At 44.9% G+C, this 21,406-nt stretch overlaps 1 protein-coding gene across 11 annotated transcripts in view; it reads left to right on the forward strand.

The window, feature by feature from the left end:
* Positions 1–19,892, forward strand: part of LOC140293513 (uncharacterized) — a 66,927-nt gene extending 47,035 nt beyond the window's left edge. For 3 of the 11 annotated variants that reach the window (XM_072379568.1, XM_072379579.1, XM_072379541.1), the window contains 15 exons: positions 273–420; positions 1,076–1,150; positions 2,612–2,833; positions 3,974–6,682; positions 6,895–7,095; positions 7,292–7,429; positions 8,167–8,222; positions 10,084–10,201; positions 10,363–10,419; positions 11,117–11,427; positions 15,700–15,792; positions 15,978–16,019; positions 16,374–16,455; positions 17,923–18,035; positions 18,133–19,892. In XM_072379568.1, coding sequence (XP_072235669.1) covers positions 282–420; positions 1,076–1,150; positions 2,612–2,833; positions 3,974–6,682; positions 6,895–7,095; positions 7,292–7,429; positions 8,167–8,222; positions 10,084–10,201; positions 10,363–10,419; positions 11,117–11,427; positions 15,700–15,792; positions 15,978–16,019; positions 16,374–16,455; positions 17,923–18,035; positions 18,133–18,342 — 4,566 coding nt within the window. In that variant the 5' untranslated portion in view covers positions 273–281 and the 3' untranslated portion in view covers positions 18,343–19,892. Of the gene's footprint in view, positions 1–233; positions 421–1,075; positions 1,151–2,611; positions 2,834–3,973; positions 6,683–6,894; positions 7,096–7,291; positions 7,430–8,166; positions 8,223–10,083; positions 10,202–10,362; positions 10,420–11,116; positions 11,428–15,699; positions 15,793–15,977; positions 16,020–16,373; positions 16,456–17,922; positions 18,036–18,132 lie in introns of all 11 variants that reach the window. The other 8 variants (XM_072379575.1, XM_072379562.1, XM_072379555.1 and 5 more) reach the window with 8 other exon arrangements.
* Positions 19,893–21,406: the final 1,514 nt, after the last annotated feature.

A 21,406-nucleotide genomic window follows, 5' to 3' on the forward strand; every position in this document is an offset into this window, starting at 1 on the left:
TGTGAATCAAAATCAGTATTTTATTGATGTTTGGTCCGTTTTTGCTTTCCGTGTCAGCACATGGATGCTGAGACAAAGACCGGAGCTGGTCAGGGGAGACGACGTGGCTCCTGACTCCCTCTGCTGGTGGATTTGTGAAACTTTACCACAAAGAGTGCAAATTTCGAATTGTTCCCTCCCTGCACTGGTCCCCTCTTCTTTTATTTACCCCTCCACTTTCTGTCTGGGCTCAGATCCACCAGGTGACCTCTCCCCTTCCCCCGGTTTCCCAGCAGGCAGGCATGGCAGACGGCAGGCAGCCAGAAGAGCACTGGGCCTCAAACGGCCAGGAGAACGGCGAGAACAACTACTCCACCTACAGCTCTGCCTACAGGGAGAATGGATACCACGGTGCGGCAGCTGCACACCCTGCAACGACAGGTAGGTACATATTTGCAGGTGCTCTAATAAGCATGTGCATGCAGCGTAGTGTCAGTGACATTGATCGGACCGCGTACACACACACGCCGCCAGATGGGTCTACTGCTGCGAGTGTTGTCATTTGCTCCATGATGCCTTGCTAGGGCAATCAATTCCCTTTAGGCAGTTGGGACAGATCAAACTATGAATGAGTGCTGAGCAGTGTGCAGTAGCTCTGTTCACAAAGGCAGACTCTTGTGGGTTAGACCAAACACATTTTTTGACGTTTTCTGCAAGTAGACCAGAAATCTTTTAGGTCTGAGCACATCAAATGTGGTCTCCTTTCAAATTTTTACTTGCCGTGTGGATCCTGGAGGGAATAAGCATTGGTTATCAAATAAAAAAAACAAAACATCCAGGCCCTAAATGTTTAGTAATGCCAATGATAGTAATGCTTTTGAAATAAGGGGAATTTTCTTATGGATACATGAAAAGGAACATGCAGTGCTCTATTTGCCTCTGCCTCCAGTAGAAAGTAAACAAAATGCCCTGCTCTTCAGAGAGAGGCCACACACAGCGATAAGGTCAGCAGAGTTACTCGTTTCTCATTTCCTTCCTCCCATCCATGTCTCGTCTCCCCGGTGTGTCTCTTTCTCTTTCTTCTCTCCCTTCACAGTGGATGACTCAGCCAATTTGCCTCCCTCCCCTCCCCCCTCTCCATCCGCTGAGCAGATTGGGCCCGTGGCACAAGGTACACACACTTAAAACCGCTTCAGAACATCCAGGATGTGAATGGTGATGGGAGTGGCACAAATATCACGAAAAACAAGACACCAAACACGCAGTTTTTAAGAGACCGTTCTCAAGCCTCCTTCTCCTGGTTTTCTGCCTCTTTGCATGTCGGATGATCGACGTATCACCTGTAAGCACGTGCCACACGTCCTGCTGTCCCGCTCACTCTTTAGTTCATTCCGATTATTTCAGTATTCTAACACACAACGAAGAGTCAACCCTAGATTAAAGGACAGAACCAGCACAGACACTCTCCCCTTAGGCATTAGTACATTAACCTGCCACTGGAGCCCTTTACTCCATTAGTCTACTTTGCTATGTCAGCATCTCATTCGTTGTTCCTTTGCTCATTCTGTGTATCGATTTTCTCCAGAAGTAAATCACAGGATGACTTTCAGCTCTTTGCTCACAGAGATCAATTCTGTTTTCATGCCATTCATTCTGCATGTGGCACGCAATCACAGAAGTTTAGATTCGCTAACTCTCACTGCACGGGTAAGGGGTTACTTGTCTCTGTTAAAGGGGCCATCATTTATTTTGAAAGATCAGTGTCAGCCAACCAGATAACCAGGCAAGGCCACGGTTTGTGGAAGTTGTTGATTTCTTTCAGCGGCCTTTCCATTTTAACCTGTCTCGACCTTGCGAACAGCAATTGCCCCAATACTCCAGTCTTATATACTTCTTGTACCACTTCTGCTCATGCTAATCCTGCAGTAGCAACATCTACTGTTTTGGATGAAGAGTGCTGCGAGTCCGGCACACTTGGTGCCGCGCAGGCATCCCAGTTCGCTATCACAATAACCAGTGCGTTAAGCTTAATCAGGCCATTTGTCTTTGAGACATTGGGTGGAGCGCAACTCAACCATTTTGGACGCAGCTGGCAATGGCATCAGTGCGCTTAGCTTAGCAACAAACTAACTGTTACCTGCTGCAAGTGTCAATTCTAGTTACCTTCCAGCCTGCAGGAGATGGACCAGTGTCGCCAGCTGCTGCCCATGAAGGTGGAGTTAGACTCCAAGGATGTTTAGTTCGCCGGGGGCTACGTGGTTAGCGGCAATGACCTTTCAAAATAAGATTAAAAAGATCAGTTTTAAAGGTTTCATCTTTAAATGTGGGCTTTCAAAGACAAATTGCATTACGTTTTATTTATTGTTGAAATGTGTCGTTTGATCCCATTGTTTGATACCCCACAACTGTTGTAAGATCCCATTCTTTATCAAATGTGCAACCTTCTGTATTTTTAGACATGCCTCTTTTATGTTCATGTTGTTTCTGTGTTTATCGGTAATGAGTCGTCAAGAAACTGTGTCGATTGCAGCCCATGCATCTCCATCCGAGCTGAAAGTGTCTTTCAACCCATGTGAGCGCAGTCTTGTTCTCGTCCATGTCTCATCCATGTGTCTCCCTTCCCTGCTCGAAGAGGGTAAAGTAGAGGTTGTCAGTCAACCGCAGGATGAGGAGGAGGCTCCAGGGGAGCCCGGCAGTTACCAGGAGGAAGTGGCATATAAGCAGCCAGGAGACACGCTCTTAGAGCAGACAGATTATTTAACAGAGCCCCAGGCTTTGGGCTGCCTGGAAGCTCAGACTCCTGAGGCACTCAATGGAGGAAGTCATCCAGTTGAACACATCCCATCACAAAAAGGTGTGTGTGGTTTTGACTACGGTTTGAGTGAGGGCACTGTTTGTGTGAACAATGGGCGCTGTTCTCCGTGAGAGTGCGAGTGAGTGACCTAACGTTTGCCCATTACCTGTTATGCATGAACTGTTGTGCTCTGTAAGGGGTGCAAAAGCTCTCTGCTCTTGATTTACAAATTGCAATGCAACTCAGGCTTTCCTGCCAGCCTTCCTGCCGCTTTGTTGCTCTGAATTCCTTCAGCTTCAGCTTGAGTCCTTGAGGTTGCCATGTGCAAAATGACGTGACATTTTCATTTTGACGCTTTTCACGCCAAACATAACCATTTGCTTTTCGTAAACGCCCAATCAACCATATTATAGTTGATCATTTCTGCACTTTAGCATTGCCAGCTACATTGCAAGCTCAGTTGTTGCTGTTGAAACTGTCATTGTTAATGTCAGTGTTGCCAGAAGCAGTTGTCCGTATACTTTATGTGGGTTTTTGCTGGGATATTTTGTATGTGGAAAAAAAAGCAGTGTCTGAGCAGCTCCCACCTTTTTGGGTGCTTCACAAATCAGTCCTGAATGTGTTTTTAAGTTTGTTGTATTTCACTTGCTTTCGATTTCACTGTTATTTTCATTTCATTCCAAGGCAAAAGATAATTATGTTTTCCTATTGTTGTTTGAAACACACTTTGAATTTTAAAATTCATTTGTAATCATGCTAATTGATATTGTACCCCTAAGAAATTTGACTCATTATTAAGCTACATAAAGATGAATTTATATCCACACTATGTGTCATTAACATCAGTACATAAAATAAAATATTTTTTCTATGATCAAGTAGTCCATTTTTGTTATTTTATCCCTGCAATAGGAATTCAATAACTGGTTTACCATTATTTCTTGTCATCTAACATCATGCAACTCATTCCTTCATTCCAGTTCTGCACGCTATCTTAGATGCTGTGACCCCCTCCTGTGCTGTTGTGGCCTGTCACAAAATACACTGTGCTGTGTGTTTTGCTTGATGGAGAGCTACTGTATCTATGTGCAAAAGGCAATCGGCTTGACTGTATGGGCTAGCTTTTTGTGGATGCTGCAAGCAAAACCTTTGTCAAATATGGCTCGACACAAGGTTGTACGGTTTCCTTCAAACTCACAGCCCAGCTAGAGGAGAGTGACAGCAAGGAATCCCGTGAATCTGCAGAGAAACAAGAGGAACGGGACGTGTCGTCGACACATGAGGAACAGGTGGGTGCTGAGAGAGTGAAACCTGAAGGAGAAGAGCATGCCTCAAATGAACCTTCCCATCCCGCTTTGAAAGAGCAAGATTCTGCAGATGTTTCCTCAAGTAAACAGGCTAATGAAGAGAGAGAAGATCTCGTTGAAGAAGCTACTAAAAGCCACCCTCTATCGGAGCCTAAAGCAAAAGAACTCGGAGAACCTTCACTGACAGAGGACCCATCAAATCTGAAGGCAGAAGAAAATTTGGGAATATTATTAACGTGTGCTTCAGAAACCCTGACGAGTGAATGCAAGGAAAAAACCGGACCAGTTGAGGCAATAAGTAAGGAGGGCCAAGACGATAGCGTTCCGAAAGTCGACCAGAGGCAAGAAACTTTGAAGTCAAGTCCAGAGAGGGGCATGTCATCGAAAGTCACATCGGATGTACTAATGGAGTATGACTCAGGATCAGAAACTTACTTTGAAACATCCTCAAAAAGCCAAGAGAAGGGGTCACCACAAAGTTATTATGAACTCGGCACAACAGAAGATACGAAGTTGAGTGGAGAAAATGAAACTGTTACGCAAAAACTGGAAGAACAAGAGGAAAAAGTCAGGACATCACCCGGTAGGAAGGCATTGGAGCAAAGAAGTCTCTCCCTAAACATAACCATTGGGTCTTCAGCTGGAGAGACGGTAATGGGAGACAAGTCAAGGACCGTCTCGGAGAGGTTGTGTCCGATCAGTGGAAGCTTTGACGAATCAGAGCTTTCTCCCTTAACTCCATCTATGGAGAGCCGAGCGCCCAAGCTTCCACCAGCAGTCTCCATTACCCCCACGCCAACTGCATCACCTGAAGATATGCCAGCAAGGGCAGAAGCACCTTCCGATAAGCACACATCCTGTTTAGAACAATTAGGAAGCCTCTCTGAGATGTTGGACCTGGCTGGAGACCTGCCTCGCCTTTCACTCGAGAAGAGGGAGCTTGACCACATGAGACGGAAGTCAGTACCTGCCAATGTATCAGCACTGGTAGGGAGTTCTTTGGCCAAGCTTGCCTTGGCAGATGAAACCTCAAGGATGGGGGCAGGGGAACGTCAGCTGGAGGAACTTGGCTACTGTGTTTTCAGTGAGTGTTCAGCACCCATGCCTTCGCCTGCCGATGTGCCCAGTCCTGGGGATTCGCCACACCAGCGTTTTCTGTCAATGGAGGGTGGAGTAGAGGAGAATCTTGGCATCGTGGAAGTTGAAGACGCTCAGAAACAAATACAACAAGATCGTAAAGAAATAGCCTCGGAAATCTCTCAAAAAGCAATACTGGAAAAGAAAGATTCACCAGTAAAGACCTCCCTGATTCTTGAAAGAGCAGTAACAAGCGGAATAAAACCTGATCGCCTAAGAATCCCAATGACAACATCAAAAGACCGACTGACTGAATTTCGTCTGGAGACTGGCCTGCCTGGAGACATAAAGATCCAAGCAATCCCTGAGGTAGATATTGAAAAAGACCCATCGAGAGAAGCTTCTCCTATCCCACCAGACAATTCCTTTACTTTTACTCCCACTGAGATTGAATGCAAAGCACCCCTGACTCCCTCTACCCCCAAGTCCCCAAATGATGCACCCTCAGTAACTGAAGTCACTAAAGAGAAGGAAAAAAAGGATTGCTCACCAGAGACCACATTAGAGTCCGAGAGGGTTGATGCCAAACCAGAGTTTGAGAGAGATATGCTGCAGCCTGAGCACAAAGATCCAGAAGATAAAGGCAATCAGCCAGATATGACCAGCATAGGCATGCCCTCAGCAACATCTCAATCTTTACAGGAGAGCAAAGAAGATAGAGACAATGACAAAACAATTCAATGTGAGCACGAAAAACCTACAAGATTAGAAGGAATAGAAAAGCAAGAGTCCTCAAATGCCACTGAGCATAGAAGCACTGAAAAGCCCGTAGATGAGGAAGATGCTAAAATTCAGTTACAAGAAGTGACTCTGGCGAAAAGCTCTGCAAAGCCACAAATATCGTCACCAATCATAATTATACCTCAAGCACAAGTAGACGAAGAAGCAGAGGAAGAGGATGACATTGAGATTGCTGAAGAGCCACAAGAGATGATGGAAGAAGCTGAGGAGCCTTTGTGCCCCAAGGCAGACCAAGCAGAGGGCAGTCAAATTAGAGAAGAGCAAGTGAGGCTGACTGTCGGTGATCAGATGCTGGAAGACGATCCAAAGTCTGGAGCCGAAGAATGGAGTCGCAGTGCCCTAAACAGTGACGACGGGGAGCCAGCGACCGACAGCTCTCACTTGTCTCCATGCTCTGACCACGATCTACCACAGCAGACAGAGGAAGCAGGTGAAGACAGAGCCGTGGATAAAGAAGAGAAGGACTCACCAGTCGAGAAGGTGGAAGGGACGACAGAAGAGGGTGAAGAGGTACAGAAAGGCCAAACAAAGGAAGAGGAATTGGGGGAAGTTGGCTCTGATAGCATCGTTGAGACTAAGGAGAAGGAAATTGTGGAAGAAGGCAATGGGAGAAAGGAGAAAGATGTTGAAATTGATCAGGAGACGACCAGTGACAAAGCTAACGATGAAACCACCATGGATGTGTCCGTCCTAGAGACAGACAGTGCCTGGATGGATTCACAAGGTACCCAGTACTGGTAGAATTTTAAAATATATCACTTGCACAATGTTTATGAAAGGCCTTAGATATATATTTATTTAAATGTTTTATCGTTTGAAAAATAACAGTTAGCATACAGAAAGCTTGTGTCTGTTAGATGTGCCTTGTTTTAGGCTAAATCCGAGCAAGCACGGAGTGTGGAGAATTAGTCCTTTTTTGATTCCTCTCCACTGCAGATGATGACAAAAGTATCATGACTGAGCAAATCGAAGCTCTTCCTCAGACCCAGAGTTCTATCAGCACACCTGTGGTGGTGGACAGACCCGCTAAGCGGGGTCCTGGCAGAGGAAGGGGCCGTCCCAGTGCGACCGATTGTAAAGTGTCACGCAAAATGCCCGCCCACCATCCACCAAGAGAGGAGATGAAGAAGAAAAAAGGTTCCCATTCTGCATTCACTAAATATTTTTCAACCAGAAACAAAAACCTTTTTTTTTTTTTGTCCCAATGTATGTTTGAATTTATGCTTTTTGAACAGGCAAAGTAGCATTTTCATTGTCAAAACTTGATGTGAACCTCCGGTGTGTGTAACGGCCGTTTACATGTTGGTATAATCCTGTCTCTCCTCTCTGCTAGTCGGCGTGAGGAGGGCTGAGCAGAATAAGCTGTCAGCCCTCCAAAGTCGCTCTCCATCTCGAAAGAGTGGAGCCAAAGTGGCAGCCAGACATCCTAGGCCTGCTCTGCTTCACGGCTCTGCTAGACGCAAGGCCACAGGTGAACACTTTTCACCAGGTATCGGCGCCGTGGATAGAGAGAGAGATTGTAAGCAAAGACTAAAGCCGACACAGTGTCTTTATGTGAATTCCAGAATCCCCGAATGCTTCAATTCCACGGGACAATCGGGTTTGAATTATGGCTGAAAAAAATAAATAAATGCATTGAAAGGTTTGCTCACTCTCTCTATTGATGGCTCATTGGGGAGTCAACCAGATGCAATGTAGCTGGCAAACATCATGTGCTGCTAATCCATTGTTTAAAAACTCTTTTTGTTTTTTGTTTGTTTTGTTCTGCTGTGTCTTTAATTTCTGTCCAAATGAGAACTCATCCCTGCTCGTGTTCATTTTTGATTTCTGCTCAGCGATGCTTCCTCCTGGAATTTCTCATGCGACGATACGGAAACCCGGTTTTCCGTCCTTTTTCTTGAACTTTTGGTAAATCATTGCTGGGAATGGCTGCATGTCGAAAGGCTGTGTTTTTCTGTAACACGGCGTGTCAAAGGTCGACGTGTGCGAAGCGAGAGCGACTGAGGTGTGACGTGAAGCTCAACGTGTGTCCAGGGCATTTTTGCTGAGCTTTATGCTGCTTGAACGCAATGAAACAAACATTACGGCTCTTACCTGTGGACTGTCTGTTCGTCACGTGGATGTGTGTGTGTGTGTGTGCATCTGTGTCACCTTTGCTCCTGTTCCTCCTGTCGGTTAACATCGAGTGTTGCTTTGTTTGTGTCACAGGCGTGGAACACCATCAGCCCCTGAGTGTGGCCCAGCAGTCCAGGGAGAGGCCCACTGTAAGTATTATTCACTGTGAGCACTCATTCAATCAGACGCACACACACAGTTCTAAAACCTATACAGATGTACCAGATGTGCAGCTTGCTAGTTCTGCGACACTAATGCTCCCCGTACCATTCAGGCCTGTCGGAGGCAGTGTCCTTTATGTCTAAAGGGAAAAAAAGAACCACAGAACAGAACACTTTGCCCATTTTAAGTGAGCTTTGGCCAGCAGCAGAAGATGACCACGCGTTTCTGGATCATGCTTCCGCGCGAGAGCTTCAACCTACATTTAAACCTGAGCCCATGTCGTGATTTCCAGGGCAGAGTCACAGGCCTGCGGCGGTGTTTTGCAGACTCTGCCTCTCCAAGGTGCTGCAAAATGCTTCTCCAGCTGTTTTTATTTGCCATCAAATTCAAGATGAGATAATGTGACACGTTAAGGTGTAAAATGTCTCCCTTTCGGCCTATTTTGGTCTCTGATATTTACAAATCTTTGCACTCTGATTTTACATCGAGTCCCAACCTTTTTGAATAATTATGCCCCAATCCCAGTTCTTCCAAATGGCCCAGCCCTCCATTTTGCAGGGATACGGACAGTGTCCCCCCCCCTCTTTTCCTTTCTTTTAGTCACAAGATGCTATATTTAGCTTTTGGCTCTTAATAGCAACCAGGATGAATCTGTTCTCTTACAATACTCTCCTGGGCTGCCTGTAAAAAAAAAAAAAGAAAGAAAAAAAAAAAAATCGGCTAAATGTTTTGTCTGTGTGGGTTAATCGGCTTTGTGTACCTCCAACATACATTTTACGACAAACTGCTCCACTCATGAGTTCACTTGGCACTGTTAGGTAGGTTTATACAGCATGTTAAACATGCCGCTTCAAAAATAAGCTGATTTATATGAACACAACAATAGGCTGCTCTATTGCCATGAGATGCATTCGCAGGTCAAATATTCTTAAGCTTTTCTGCGTAAAGAAAAGATGCTTGATTGTACTTTTTATGTAACAAATCTATGTTAGTGTAGAGCAGACTTGAAACTTTTTTTGGTATGTGATTTAATCAGTTTTAGTTAAAAAACACATGCATTCCTGGGATGGGGTTTGTCTGCTCGTCGTGGGGCTTGTCTGCATGACGACCTTGAAACTTCATTGCCCATGTCTGCATCTGCACTTGTTTTCTTTTCTGTCTGTTTGTAATCACCTTGTCTTGCATGCATGCCCTGTGCGCCTGTGTCAGTCTCGACAGAGGAAATCTGTGAGTATAGACGTCACTCTGTGGGTTGTTATTCTTTTAGATTTTGCCATTTAGAAAAAAAATCAACACTCTCAGCGCAGGTGTCACGTTTAATTAGGTCTCGTACGTCTTTCTTCCCTTTAAGTTTCATTTCTTTTTCATGTTGTCACAGCGTCTTAACGTGTTTTATCTGCCTTAAGATCAATAAAAAGCTGTGAAAATATGCATACAGTGTGTTTCTCCTTGAACTGTTTCCACTCCATCCTTTCTCACTCCTTCATTTCTCCACCTGTTTGTCACCTCTGCACTCTGCGCACCTCGCGTCTGCCCTGCATGCCCTCGTCCGACCTTGTCACGCCCACCGTCCAGAGCCCCACGAGGGCCGTTCTGTTAAAGATGGCAGTGCAGCGCGGTGGGGGGTCCAATCGCCCCTCCCCCCGGCCCGGCTCTGCCTGTAGCCTTAAAAGGAGCCCCCTTGTGGAGGCAGAGCTCTGCGACATTCGCCCCTCATCCGCATGCTCCCCTCTGTCTAACAAATGGCCAGGGAAGGTAAAGTGAATGGGAGGCAGGGATTGAGCGGTAGCGATAGCTGGCAGTAACCGAGCGTGCATATCGAGTCTGTGGTGTGTGTTGTTGATACAGGAGAGGGCATACCGCAGCCCAGAGAAGAGGTCGTCCCTCCCTCGGCCGGCCAAGTCTTTGACTCGCCACATCCCTGCTGCTGAACAGGAGGACAACAGCACCCCCTCCAGGCCGACCTGTAAGATTACACACACTCCTTTGGTTGCCTTTAGACTCTCCTGTGCATCTTTATATTAAAATTCTCAACTCCTACCACACTCCTGCTTATTTGTTTTTGTCCCTCACTTCCCTTCAAACTCCCTGATTTATTTATTTTTTTCCCCCATCTGCCTTTTAAAGCGATTCGAACTGACTACAGAGGGGACAGCAGGTCTGGAAGAAACCCTAGTATGGCAGGTAGACCACCTGGTAGCTCCTCTTAGACCCATCACTTCCACCTCATCAACACATCTAGACTGCTACTAGTGTAACATCCACTCATTTACATTGACCACCTATGATTCTGAGATGTGCCTGCAGGTTGCAGTCTTGAAACTGAGAATATGTCTCATCAGTTTGCTGTTAAAGAGCTTTTATGATCCACTCGGATAGACGGTGGATAGTTTTGTCTGTTTGAAATGGCTCTGTCGCACATGTGGCTACTTTTACCAGAGAAACAGGTGGGATCCATAACAACAGGTGTGTGGGATCCATAACAACAGGTGTGTGGGATCCATAACAACAGGTGTGTGGGATCCATAACAACAGGTGTGTGGGATCCATAACAACAGGTGTGTGGGATCCATAACAACAGGGTCCTGCAATGGTGACCTGGCAACAAGCCGCCAGCGGTTGAACGAATTCAGCTGCCTGTTTTTGCTCTCATTCTCCTTGTCAAACATGGTTTGTCCATCTCAGTTGTCTGGTTTTTAGTGAAAACAGAGCAAATTTGGCGCCAGCTGTACACCATTTACACATCCATGAGTGTTGTTTCGCAATCATCACCCATTTTTTGTCTTTGCCTTGCCTCAAGAAAGGGTTTTCTTCTTCCCCTTTATCTATTCTTGGACCTTCTGAACAGTATAAAAACTCCAACATGTCTCCTTCTCTAAAGGCACAGACTCAGCCCGTTCCAGGTCAGTCCGTAGCGGCGCTTCCACCCCGGGCTCCTCTGCCGTCACGCCCGGCACACCCCCAAGCTACTCTTGCCGCACCCCGGGCTCACGCACGCCCGGCAGCCACACGCCCAAATCCTTCAGCGTCCTCCAGGAGAAGAAGGTGGCGGTGATCCGAACCCCGCCCAAGTCGCCGTCCTCTGTCCAGCGGCAGCTGAAGGTTCTCAATCAGCCCCTACCTGACCTGAAGAATGTAAAGTCCAAGATCGGGTCCACCGCCAACATGAAACACCAGCCAAAAGGAGGACAGGTAACAGGACTGTTCTGGAACCAGACAATCATAGAATCATTTAGGTGCTCTGGGGGGAGGGGGGGTCTTAATTTATTTGTTGCAGTTTACAGTGATCAGCCAAAACTTTAAAATCACCTGCCTGGAATCGTGAATGTCCTCATTATGAACATTGAAGGAAATGGACGTAGGATCTCCGGGGGGGATCCTGTCGTGTCTGACAGCAGGATGCTGTCAACAGACACTCGTTTAGGTTTATTAGGCCCCAGATTGAAAGATTTCGCAGATGAGGTTAAGTGTTGGGCTCTTTGTCGTGTTCTTCGAGCCTTTTGGAACCAAGCTTTTTTTGCAACGGCGTTCGGGTTAGGGAGGCGGAAATCGTCAGTTACTTCAGCACGAATTCCAAGGCCACAGTTTCACTTTGCATTGCAGCAAGACGATAGATCCGTCAGTGGTTTTAAAGTACTGGCTGACCTGTGAGGAGAGAAAAACGTATAGGCCCACAAAACTGACCACCTTCACATGTTTCTTTGAAATGTCAAGTGTGTACCTAAATCCGCCACTTGGGGGCAGTATAGTACAATGTTATGTTGGATTTGTTATTTTTCTATTTTTGATGGGTATTCATATTATCAGGTCATTTTGAAAAAAAATCATATTTATTTTCTGCTGCACAACCAGAAAAACCCTGAGATGCGAACAAAGCATCATGTTGTTAAGACATAAGAGCATCTGTAGCTGTTTCAGAGCCAGAAAGGCAGAAGATTTGAGTCTTAAAACGGTGGTTTTCTCTTGTAATATTTTGACTTTACCTCTGAGCTGTAGAATTGTTATAAATGACTCAAATATCTCTCCTCATGTGTTCATGCTCAGCCACCATCTGGCCTGTCTGTGAACCTCTGCTTTGCTGTCACTGTGCGTCTGCTGCCTCTGACCGTCCTCCACCCTGTCCACTGTCATCTCCCGTCAGTCCGAGTTAACCATCATCTCCTGCCTCAGGCCTCTCGCCCCGACTGTCCCTCCATCTTTCTTCTCCTTACCTCTTTCCCCCCCGAATCTCCTCCTTGTCGAGGGAGCATCAGCTGCACCGCAAGTGTGTTTCTTAATATGTTGAGGTTTCAAACAGCTATCCTAACAAGAATGACCCTCAGTGCTCCATAATGACCTCTCATCGCAGAATCATTCTCCCCCAGCTGAGCTGCTTCCCTCGTCCCCTGCACAGTATTTCCCCTCCCGTCTTTGTGAACCAATGATCTGGCAGGCAGAGTTACTTATTGAGAGGGCTGCGTCAAGGACACATTATGAATCGCATAGCTTTCTTTTTTAGGTTTCAGGCGGAAAGGCTGCTTCGGAGGATTTTCCCCGCGGGTTTGCCTGCTATGGGCTTGATGAAAAGTTCCCTCGCGTAACGTCCTCTCAGCCTGACATAAAAGAAAAAAATGAGTTCTGGGTGACCAGAACCCTCAGCAAACCCCCCTCCTCCCCTTTAATTTCATGTTAAGGGTGACATGGACGTGTGGAGAACAAATTGCATGTGAATTTTTAATCACATTACCAAGGCAACGCGCAGACTTAATTTTCCTGCCGTCTTGCAGAGATCCGACTTATCATTAATCTCAGTGATGTATGGGAGGGTTTTGCCGGCTCTTCTTTGCCTTCTGGGGAGGAATGTGACACGCATGCTCAATTTTTTTTTGTCTTTAATGAAGCTGGCAGCTTGGCGAGGCAGGCGCTGCAGGCTTTTGCGGAAAAATAATTATGCCATTAAAACAAAAAAAAGCCAAATATTCGAAGTTTTCAGCCTGTTGCGGTTGTAAATTTGTCTTATTTCGTTTTAACTCGAATACCTTCAGGTTGGGTGAATAACGGATCGTTAAATTTGAAAATTGTTCGTTGCAGATTCAACTTTGCTTTTGGCGTTTTATTGCCAGAAAAAAGGACACGGTGAGTTTTTTTTTCCCCGGATAAGGTTAACAGTTGAGATCAAATACTCCAAACTCCAAAGGTGACTGCAATTTCCTACGACTGATATCCAGCGGACATTTTACCGCCATAGAATGCAAGAGAACAACTTCAAAGGAAAAGCTCTCAAAAGACTCAAGCTCACCTCAGGCTCTCAGGGCTCTTCTATGTTTTCCCTGAGTCCCTTTCTCTGATCCTTTACCCTCTTTTTCTCTTCACCTTGCTCCTTGAACTCTAGCCGAAACCTTTTCTTAATTCACCCACAACACAAATGCGGTGCCGAAGGTTGAAACACTCTCATCGGTTGTGTTGACCAACGTCTTCATACCCATCGACATGGCTGTTCAACTAACCAGAGGGAACTCTGTGAATCAAAAGTTTGGAGGATAGATGTTTGCAGAATGATTCTGTAAACCGATCCGTGGGATTTGGTGCAGATGCACATCGCTCTCTTTAAAGGGGACCTCCGGTATTTTTAAACCTAGACCTTATTTCTGGCATGAAATACGTTTATCTACTCACCAAGAACAGTTTGGTGAAAGTCGGCATCCTTCGGAAGATATTTAGATAACTCGCGATCGGCGTATATATGCATATAACGGGAAAGAACAGGGCATAGGAAATACAGCCTCTAAATATCTAAATAAGGCATTATGTGTCTTTATTTCACCAATACTTTAAGCCGAATGAATGAACAAACGTGTACTATAGCTCTGTTAGCTCATAGGTGCTGTTATGTGGCTACTTACGGCTATGGGAGAGCTAACGGAGGGATTTCTATACAGGCACTCTACTGGGACCACTTCAATCAACACGCCCCCCTGGAGCACAGTTTATTTACTCCTTTCTCTGTGACAGTCTTCACACAGAGTTTGCTACTGAAATTTTGACAATGTGAACGACGACTTTGAGTACGATGGATGTGAATGAGCCGGAGTGAATGAGCTGTGCTGCAGCCATGCGTGTTGATGAAGTGGTCCCAGTAGAGGTGTGTGTAGAATTCCTTCCGTTAGCTCTCCTATAGCTGCAAGTAACCACATAACAGTGGCTATGAGCTAACAAAGCAATAGTTTGTGTTAGTTCATTCATTCGGTTTAAAGTATTAGTGAAATAAAGACAGATAATGCCTTATTTAGCGGCTGTATTTTCTATGCCCCGCTCTCTCCTGTGATATGGAAATGCACGGATCTCGAGTGATCTAAATATCTTCCAAAGGACGCCGACTTTCGCCAAACCGTTGGGTGAGTTGGTGAGTAGATAAACGTATTTCATGCCAGAAATAAGGTCTAGGTTTAAAAATACCGGAGGTCCCCTTTAAAAACTGCAAAAAGAAGGCATTTGGATTTGGCATAGGAGCTCTGTCAGAGAGCTTTTTGTGGCATTTCCTTACCTAGTTTCACTTTTGCTCATTTTCAGATTGAGCTTTCGAGTATTAAATACCACCTCGGTTAACTTTCAATCCTTCTATTAAGCTCTAGTCTAGAAGTTATTTATTTATTTTTTTTGTCCTGAGTCATTTATGTAACATTTCTAATAGCCAGTGAGATTATTTCTGCCTCCAGAGCACCGCAGCTCTCAGAGCTCTGTAGTGTTACTGCGTACGAACACCTCGATCACTTATGTAACTGAGGCACATATAGGGGTTTTTTTGGTTTTTTTTATTATTCAATTCATTTTAGGTTCAAATTTTGAACGAGAAGCTGGACTTCAGTCGTGTTCAGTCAAAGTGCGGCTCCAAGGATAATCTGAAGCACACGCCCAAAGGAGGCAATGTACGTACGGCTTTTCTCTTAATTTTTTCTCTCTCTCTCTTCTCCATATTTCCACCCTTTTCCCTTCAGCTCTAGCGCTCTGTCGTGCTACTTCTATGTGTCCCTCTGTTTGTCTGCCATCTGCTCGTTTCAGTCAAGAAAAAGAAGGGTTTTCCTCCAAAGTGTCCTGCATCCAAGTCACTTCTTTGTCACGAAGAAGTCGGAATTTTCACATTTACAGTTTTTTTTGTTTAAACATTGTGGATGTTGCACTTGGGACTCAAACGCTTCCAAATAAGCTTCCAGTTCATGACAAGTAAATGCCCTCAGCCCTGCGTTAATTCCAATCAACAAAAAGCTACCAGGTTGTTCTTCGTAGCTTAGATGAGCTCCCGGTCATGTGTTTGTGGTGTTTAAGTGAACGTTTGCAGACTCATCAGTAAAGGATAGAAAACTTGGGATTAGCAGGGGAGGATGTGAGGCATTTTTTTGATTCCCCTCCCCCACCCCCTTTTGTCTGAGAAGCCTTCGCTGTATGTTTTGCATCGAAAAAAAGACAAAGTCAACCTGTCATCCCCAGGTCATGATTCCAAGTGTTAAGCTGGACTTTAGCCACGTTCAGTCTAAATGTGGCTCCCTGGACAAAGTCCACTACTCGGCCGGCGGTGGAAACGTGAGTGACTTTGAAGAAATTCCAAAACCTCTTTTCTCCGAGCTCTATCTCTCTGATCAACCTCTACATTTTAGGCATGAATGTTGTAGTTGTGGCGTGTTTCGTGTTTGTCAAGTCTTGTTTCGTGCCTCACGAGCAAGTACATCTGAATTCCCACAAGCCTTTTTCTTTTTTTTTTACGTCAGCAACGAGATTCGGGGGCACAACGTACCGAATCTCCCTCCCCGGTGCGTAAAGTTACTCACATCTCTTTACTGCATGCGGGCTTGTCAGCATTTAACAGTGTTTGACTCATTTACATCACCCATGGACGGGGAAGTTTAATGGAAACAGAAGCTCCCCCCATCATTACACGCGGTGCCTGTGCCGCCGCTGCTTGCGACAACAGTGTGGATGAGCATCGAATTGTTCGGCTCTGACACACTTTTGTCATCACACAACTGATTTGTGTCGCCTGTTTGTTATGTCCAAGTCTTTTGTGATTCGCATCTTTCCAAGATTCCCTCCAATCATGCCATTTTCCAACAAACAAACAAACAAGCTTTGATATTTATTTCTTCCCCCTTTGCTGCTGCCCGCAGGTCCAAATCCAGACCAAGAAGATCGACTTAAGCCACATCACAGCCAAATGCAACTCCATGTCCAACATCCGCCACAGACCAGGTACAGTACAGCCAAAGCTGCAGTTTTTGTAGCCTTCACACCAAAACAGGACACTGTAAATTATAGCGAACATGTATGTTTATGTTTATGTATTTAGCAGACGCTTTTATCCAAAGCGACTTACAAATGAAGATATAACAAGCTATATAAAAAGCTAACAATAAACTACATAGAAGGAACCCACTAGTCCGACTCTGTCAGAGGTGACAGAGTAGAGATATAGAGGAATAGAAGGAAGTGCGGAAAGATAAAGTGCAAAGATAGAGGGGGTAGGTAAGTACAAGGTAAGTGCTGGGATAGGAGATGCTCTCTGAAGAGCTGGGTTTTCAAGAGTTTCTTGAAGATAGACAGGGACGCCCCTGTTCTGGTAGCGCTCGGTAGGTCATTCCACCATCGTGGGACGACACATGAAAAGAGTTTGGATTGTCTTAGGCGTGGTGTAGGCACTGCTAGACGACAATCCTGGGACGATCGGAGGGACCGAGTTGTGACATAAGCCTTTGCAAGAGCATTCAGGTAGATGGGAGCCGTTCCATTAAGCACTTTGTAGGCTAACATCAGTGACTTGAATTTGATGCGGGCGGCTAAGGGTAGCCAGTGGAGTTCAATGAACAGAGGGGTGACGTGTTCTTTTAGGCTGATCCAAGACCAGACGCGCCGCCGCGTTCTGGACCATCTGCGGAGGTTTCATAGTACAGGCTGGGAGACCCGTTAGGAGAGCATTGCAATAGTCAAGGCGGGAGATGACCATGGCCTGCACCAGGAGTTGCGTGGCATGTTGGGTTAGGTATGGCTCAATGTACATGCAACGAAGTAAGAAATTAAATAGATCATCAGTGCTCCCCGGTTACAAAACAAAAACTATTTATCTGCCGATAAACTGTCCCGTTTTGCAGTACTCAGGCCCTTTTATGTCACTCCTCACAACTGAGGTCCGGTGCAGCCGTCGTCGTCGATCGGCGGTTCCAAAGATGGATCTGCAGTTTAAACTCTTGAGCCACCTGTGACTAATTCCCCTTCATTTGACGCGACTAAAAGGAGCACAAAAACAGTCTAGTTAAGGTTTCACAGCTCACAATAGATCTGCGTCCGGAAACACAGAAAACACAGGTCAAGTCAGAATATTTATGGACATTTAATACGTCAGCGTTTGCCTTTTATTAACTTAAAACACATGAGAGAAAACGATCATTTTTAGGTGAATGATTTTGCAGATTATTGAGTAAAAAGACAAATTAATTAATTTGCAGATGATTGTTTTTGCTGTGAAAATGTGATAATCTGAACCAGTTTTGATTGTATTTAAGTAACTTTATTTATAAAATAAAGCATGGACAGCACATTGTCCTGTCCTTGCTCTGCAGGAGTAATGCCCTGAGCGTCGCCGTGGTGACGTGCTGGCCTTCGGGCAGCTGACACCTCATGCCTTTCACACTTTTCTTCTCCTCCTTGCTGTCATGTTCCCAGGAGGAGGTAACATACGGATTGAGAATGTGAAGCTGGATTTCAAAGATAAGGCCCACGCCAAGGTCGGCTCCCTGGACAATGCCAGCCACACTCCTGGAGGGGGGAACATCATGGTAAAAAAAAAAAAAAGAAGAAGAAGAAGCCCAGAGAAATCTTTAATATCAAATGTCACCGCTGGTTTCTTTAACCTAAACTGTCCCTAATCACCAGATTGAGAGCCACAAGCTGAACTTCCGGGATACGGCCAAAGCTCGCGTGGACCACGGTGCAGAAATCGTCATCACCCACTCCCCTGGGATTGAGACAGGAGGCACCTCCCCGCGCCTGTCCTCTGCCGGCAGCATCAACATGACGGAGTCGCCCCAGCTCTCCACGCTGGCGCAGGATGTCACCGCCGCCCTGGCTAAGCAGGGCTTATGAGCTTCGGACACCCTTGAAAACACATACCATTCCTCCTCTTCCCCTCAGTGTCATTCACTCATAAGCATCCAGTGTTGTCCCATGGCCCTCCCTCCCCCATCTCCCCCCTCTCATGGCGACTTGACCCCCTCTCCCCAACACTCGTGACCCTGCAGGTTCTACAGTTGTAGTTCGATCGACTGTCTCGTTCATCCAGCCCCTCCAGTCGGATTTTAAAAACTGATTTCTGCAACAACAACAAAAAAAATCTTTAAAAAAAAAAGGGAAACCCTGACACGTAGTCTTTCACTAATCCTCTCAAACGTGAACTTTTCGGTTTTTGTTTTTTTTTTTTCCAGAAAGGCTCGAGTGGCTGCGATTGACCGAGAAGGCGGTTTTACGATTGTACGGTGATTTTCGTGTGTCGCAGGTGAACTCGTGCATATAACGTCCATTGAGAATTTATACGGTACCGAATGCAAGCCACTACTTGTCCGAGCTTGTCCTACAAGATGCCACTGTGCGAGAGACTTAATGTACAGAAAAATGGCGTGTAACTGACCTGCAAAAGAATGGCTGACGAATGGGCATGTCTGCTAATATGTGACATGAATTTCTCTTTGTTGGTATGTTGGATTTTAATGTTCTGAATTGTGTTTTCTTTTATATAAATGTCACTTGTAGTGTTACAGTTTTGTACGTTCCCTGTGGCTGCTCTGGCTTATTAGCATTTAAATGTGGATAACCATTGCAGTTAAGTCGAGTCGAGCGCTAAACAGCTAGCTTTCCAATAGATTTTTTTTTTTCTTTTTCTTTTTTCTTCTGTCCCCATAAGCGAGCGGGGGCCGCCTGTTTCGTTAGGTTTTTACGTTAGCGCTGTAGTTTTCTTTTTCTGAAGTTCCGCAACGCTGTTATGCTGGCATGGCAAATAAAAAGATGAGCAAATTAGATCCGTTCGCAGCTATCTTAAACTTTTCAGTGTGAGTGTAAACACCCAGGGTGCATTTTAGTGTCGACTCTTAAAAGCCCTGCGGCTTTTCTCCTTTTTTGCAAGGTGTTTTGAACGGGTAAAGTGTCCCGAAGTTCGTCAGGAAAAAAAAAAGAAAGAAAGTGTGAAGCTTTATATGAAAACATTCCAGTTGAGAGACGCGGCTCGGTCACGTGATTGAGCCTGCGTGGCGGTTTTGATCGTCGCAGGAAGTAGAAGTGATAAAGAATGGGAGTTACCCACAACTTGCAGCTGTTAGGATTCTTTTTTTTTGTTTTGTTTTTTTTTTAAAAAAGAACCAATAAAAACAAACTCTTCTAGTATATTCTCTGCTCATGTTTGTGAAAAAACCCCTCTGCCACCTTCCCCTCCTCCTCCTCCCTCCAGTTGTTAGCTACCCTACAGTGTTTCTCTGTGCTTCCTCTTTTCCAGCCTCCCTCCTCTCCGGACCTTCGTTTTGGCTGTGTAAGTGTATTTAAAAGAACATGTAGATGTGTGTGCACACTTTCCAATGTTTGAGACATACTGATGACAAAATGCTCCTACAGGATGATGACTACAGAAATAAAGAAAATGAAAAATGCTTCATTCTCGTCTCGTGTGTCAATTTTATGAGACTGTGGCGACTGACCTCCCAGGCAGCAAGATGAATCGGGCTAAGACTCGGCACACTTGGTTGTGTTCTTGCAGTAACTAACTAGTAATGGTTGCTTGAACCATTCAAACCTGGTTCAGGTTGAGCACATTGGCCTTAAACTTGCAACCTAAAGTATTTTACTATGATTTTAACGCACCTTCCTGTATCCAGCGTGAAGAAACGTGTCAGTCAGCAAGTTTTTGACATAAATGCAAATGTCAGTTAAAAAAGAAATCAATCAAAAATACAGTACGAGCAAGTTTTGTATGTTCATAGATTAAAATAATAAAATGTGTGGGGGGGCTATGGCCTGTCAATATTCTTTTGCACTTCAGTATTTATCAACTGAAAGGTAATTATAAGTTAACCTTTTTCGATTTTCATATTCACTACTAGATTTAAACTGCCTCACATTTCAACATTAAGTTTCTTTTTAAAGATATACTCTCTGTTGTGACCCGTAGTTCGCGTGCCAGTTTAGAAGACTACAGGAAAACTCGCATCTAAACTACAAATTTTTGTATGGTGGCCTGGAAGCTCAAAAATACTTGGAGGAGGAGAGGGGGGGGTTCCTTCTTTCTCCGAGGAGTTTGTCGGTCACAAGAGCAGAGAAAGTTAGAAAAAAAAAGAAAAAAACTCGATTTGGCTCCAGGAAATAGTCAGGCAATTTAACCCAACGGTTAAGCTAACCCACTGACTGCTAGCTACATCTTTAACTTGATGCCAAGACGCAAAGGTGGAATAAAATGCTTTAATTTAAATCAAGAAGATAGGTAAAATGGCTGAACATTGGTATTATATTTCCGCAAAAACTTTACTGTACGGGTTTTTATATTGATTGACAGTTGCTTGACTAAGTTGTACTAACTTTTTTTTGTTCCTATAACAAATCCTATACTTGTATAAACGTGTGTTTTCAAACCTGTTGTACAATTAAAGGATAAATAATGGTTGCTGTGGCAAAATAAAGTAACTTATATTTACTATGTAAATTTGGTTAAAGGAGTATTCCACCATTTTCCCTCCTACAATGCCCAGTTTATGTGTCAGGGTTTGATGGAAGAGCAAAAACACTGCTGGATTTAAACCCCACCCCCCCAAACTGTGCTTTTTAGGTGGTATAATTACTCAGATAGCCTTCTCGGAGCTGTGATATTCCGGTGTTTTTTGGAGCTTGACCCAAAGTTACAAGTTAAAGGCTGTTTCGTTAGTTTTCCCTCAGTGTGAATCCTGTTTTGAGGTTGGCTTAGCCCCGCCGTACTTTACACAACTTTGTGCACTTATTAGATAAAAACGACGGCATTAAATTAATAATGATTTTAAAAAAAAAGTCAAAACACTTCTCATATGCAGCTTAACTGCGCATTATGTTGGGTTATGAAAAACAACCTGTTGATAGCCAAATGGCGTATCATTCCTTGTGTAATTGCGCCATCCGGATGCAATTCGGTGCGTGAATG

This window comes from Leuresthes tenuis, unplaced genomic scaffold, assembly GCF_036924035.1.
Source record: "Leuresthes tenuis unplaced genomic scaffold, fLeuTen1.0.hap1 SCAF_1, whole genome shotgun sequence".
Lineage (NCBI taxonomy): Eukaryota > Metazoa > Chordata > Actinopteri > Atheriniformes > Atherinopsidae > Leuresthes > Leuresthes tenuis.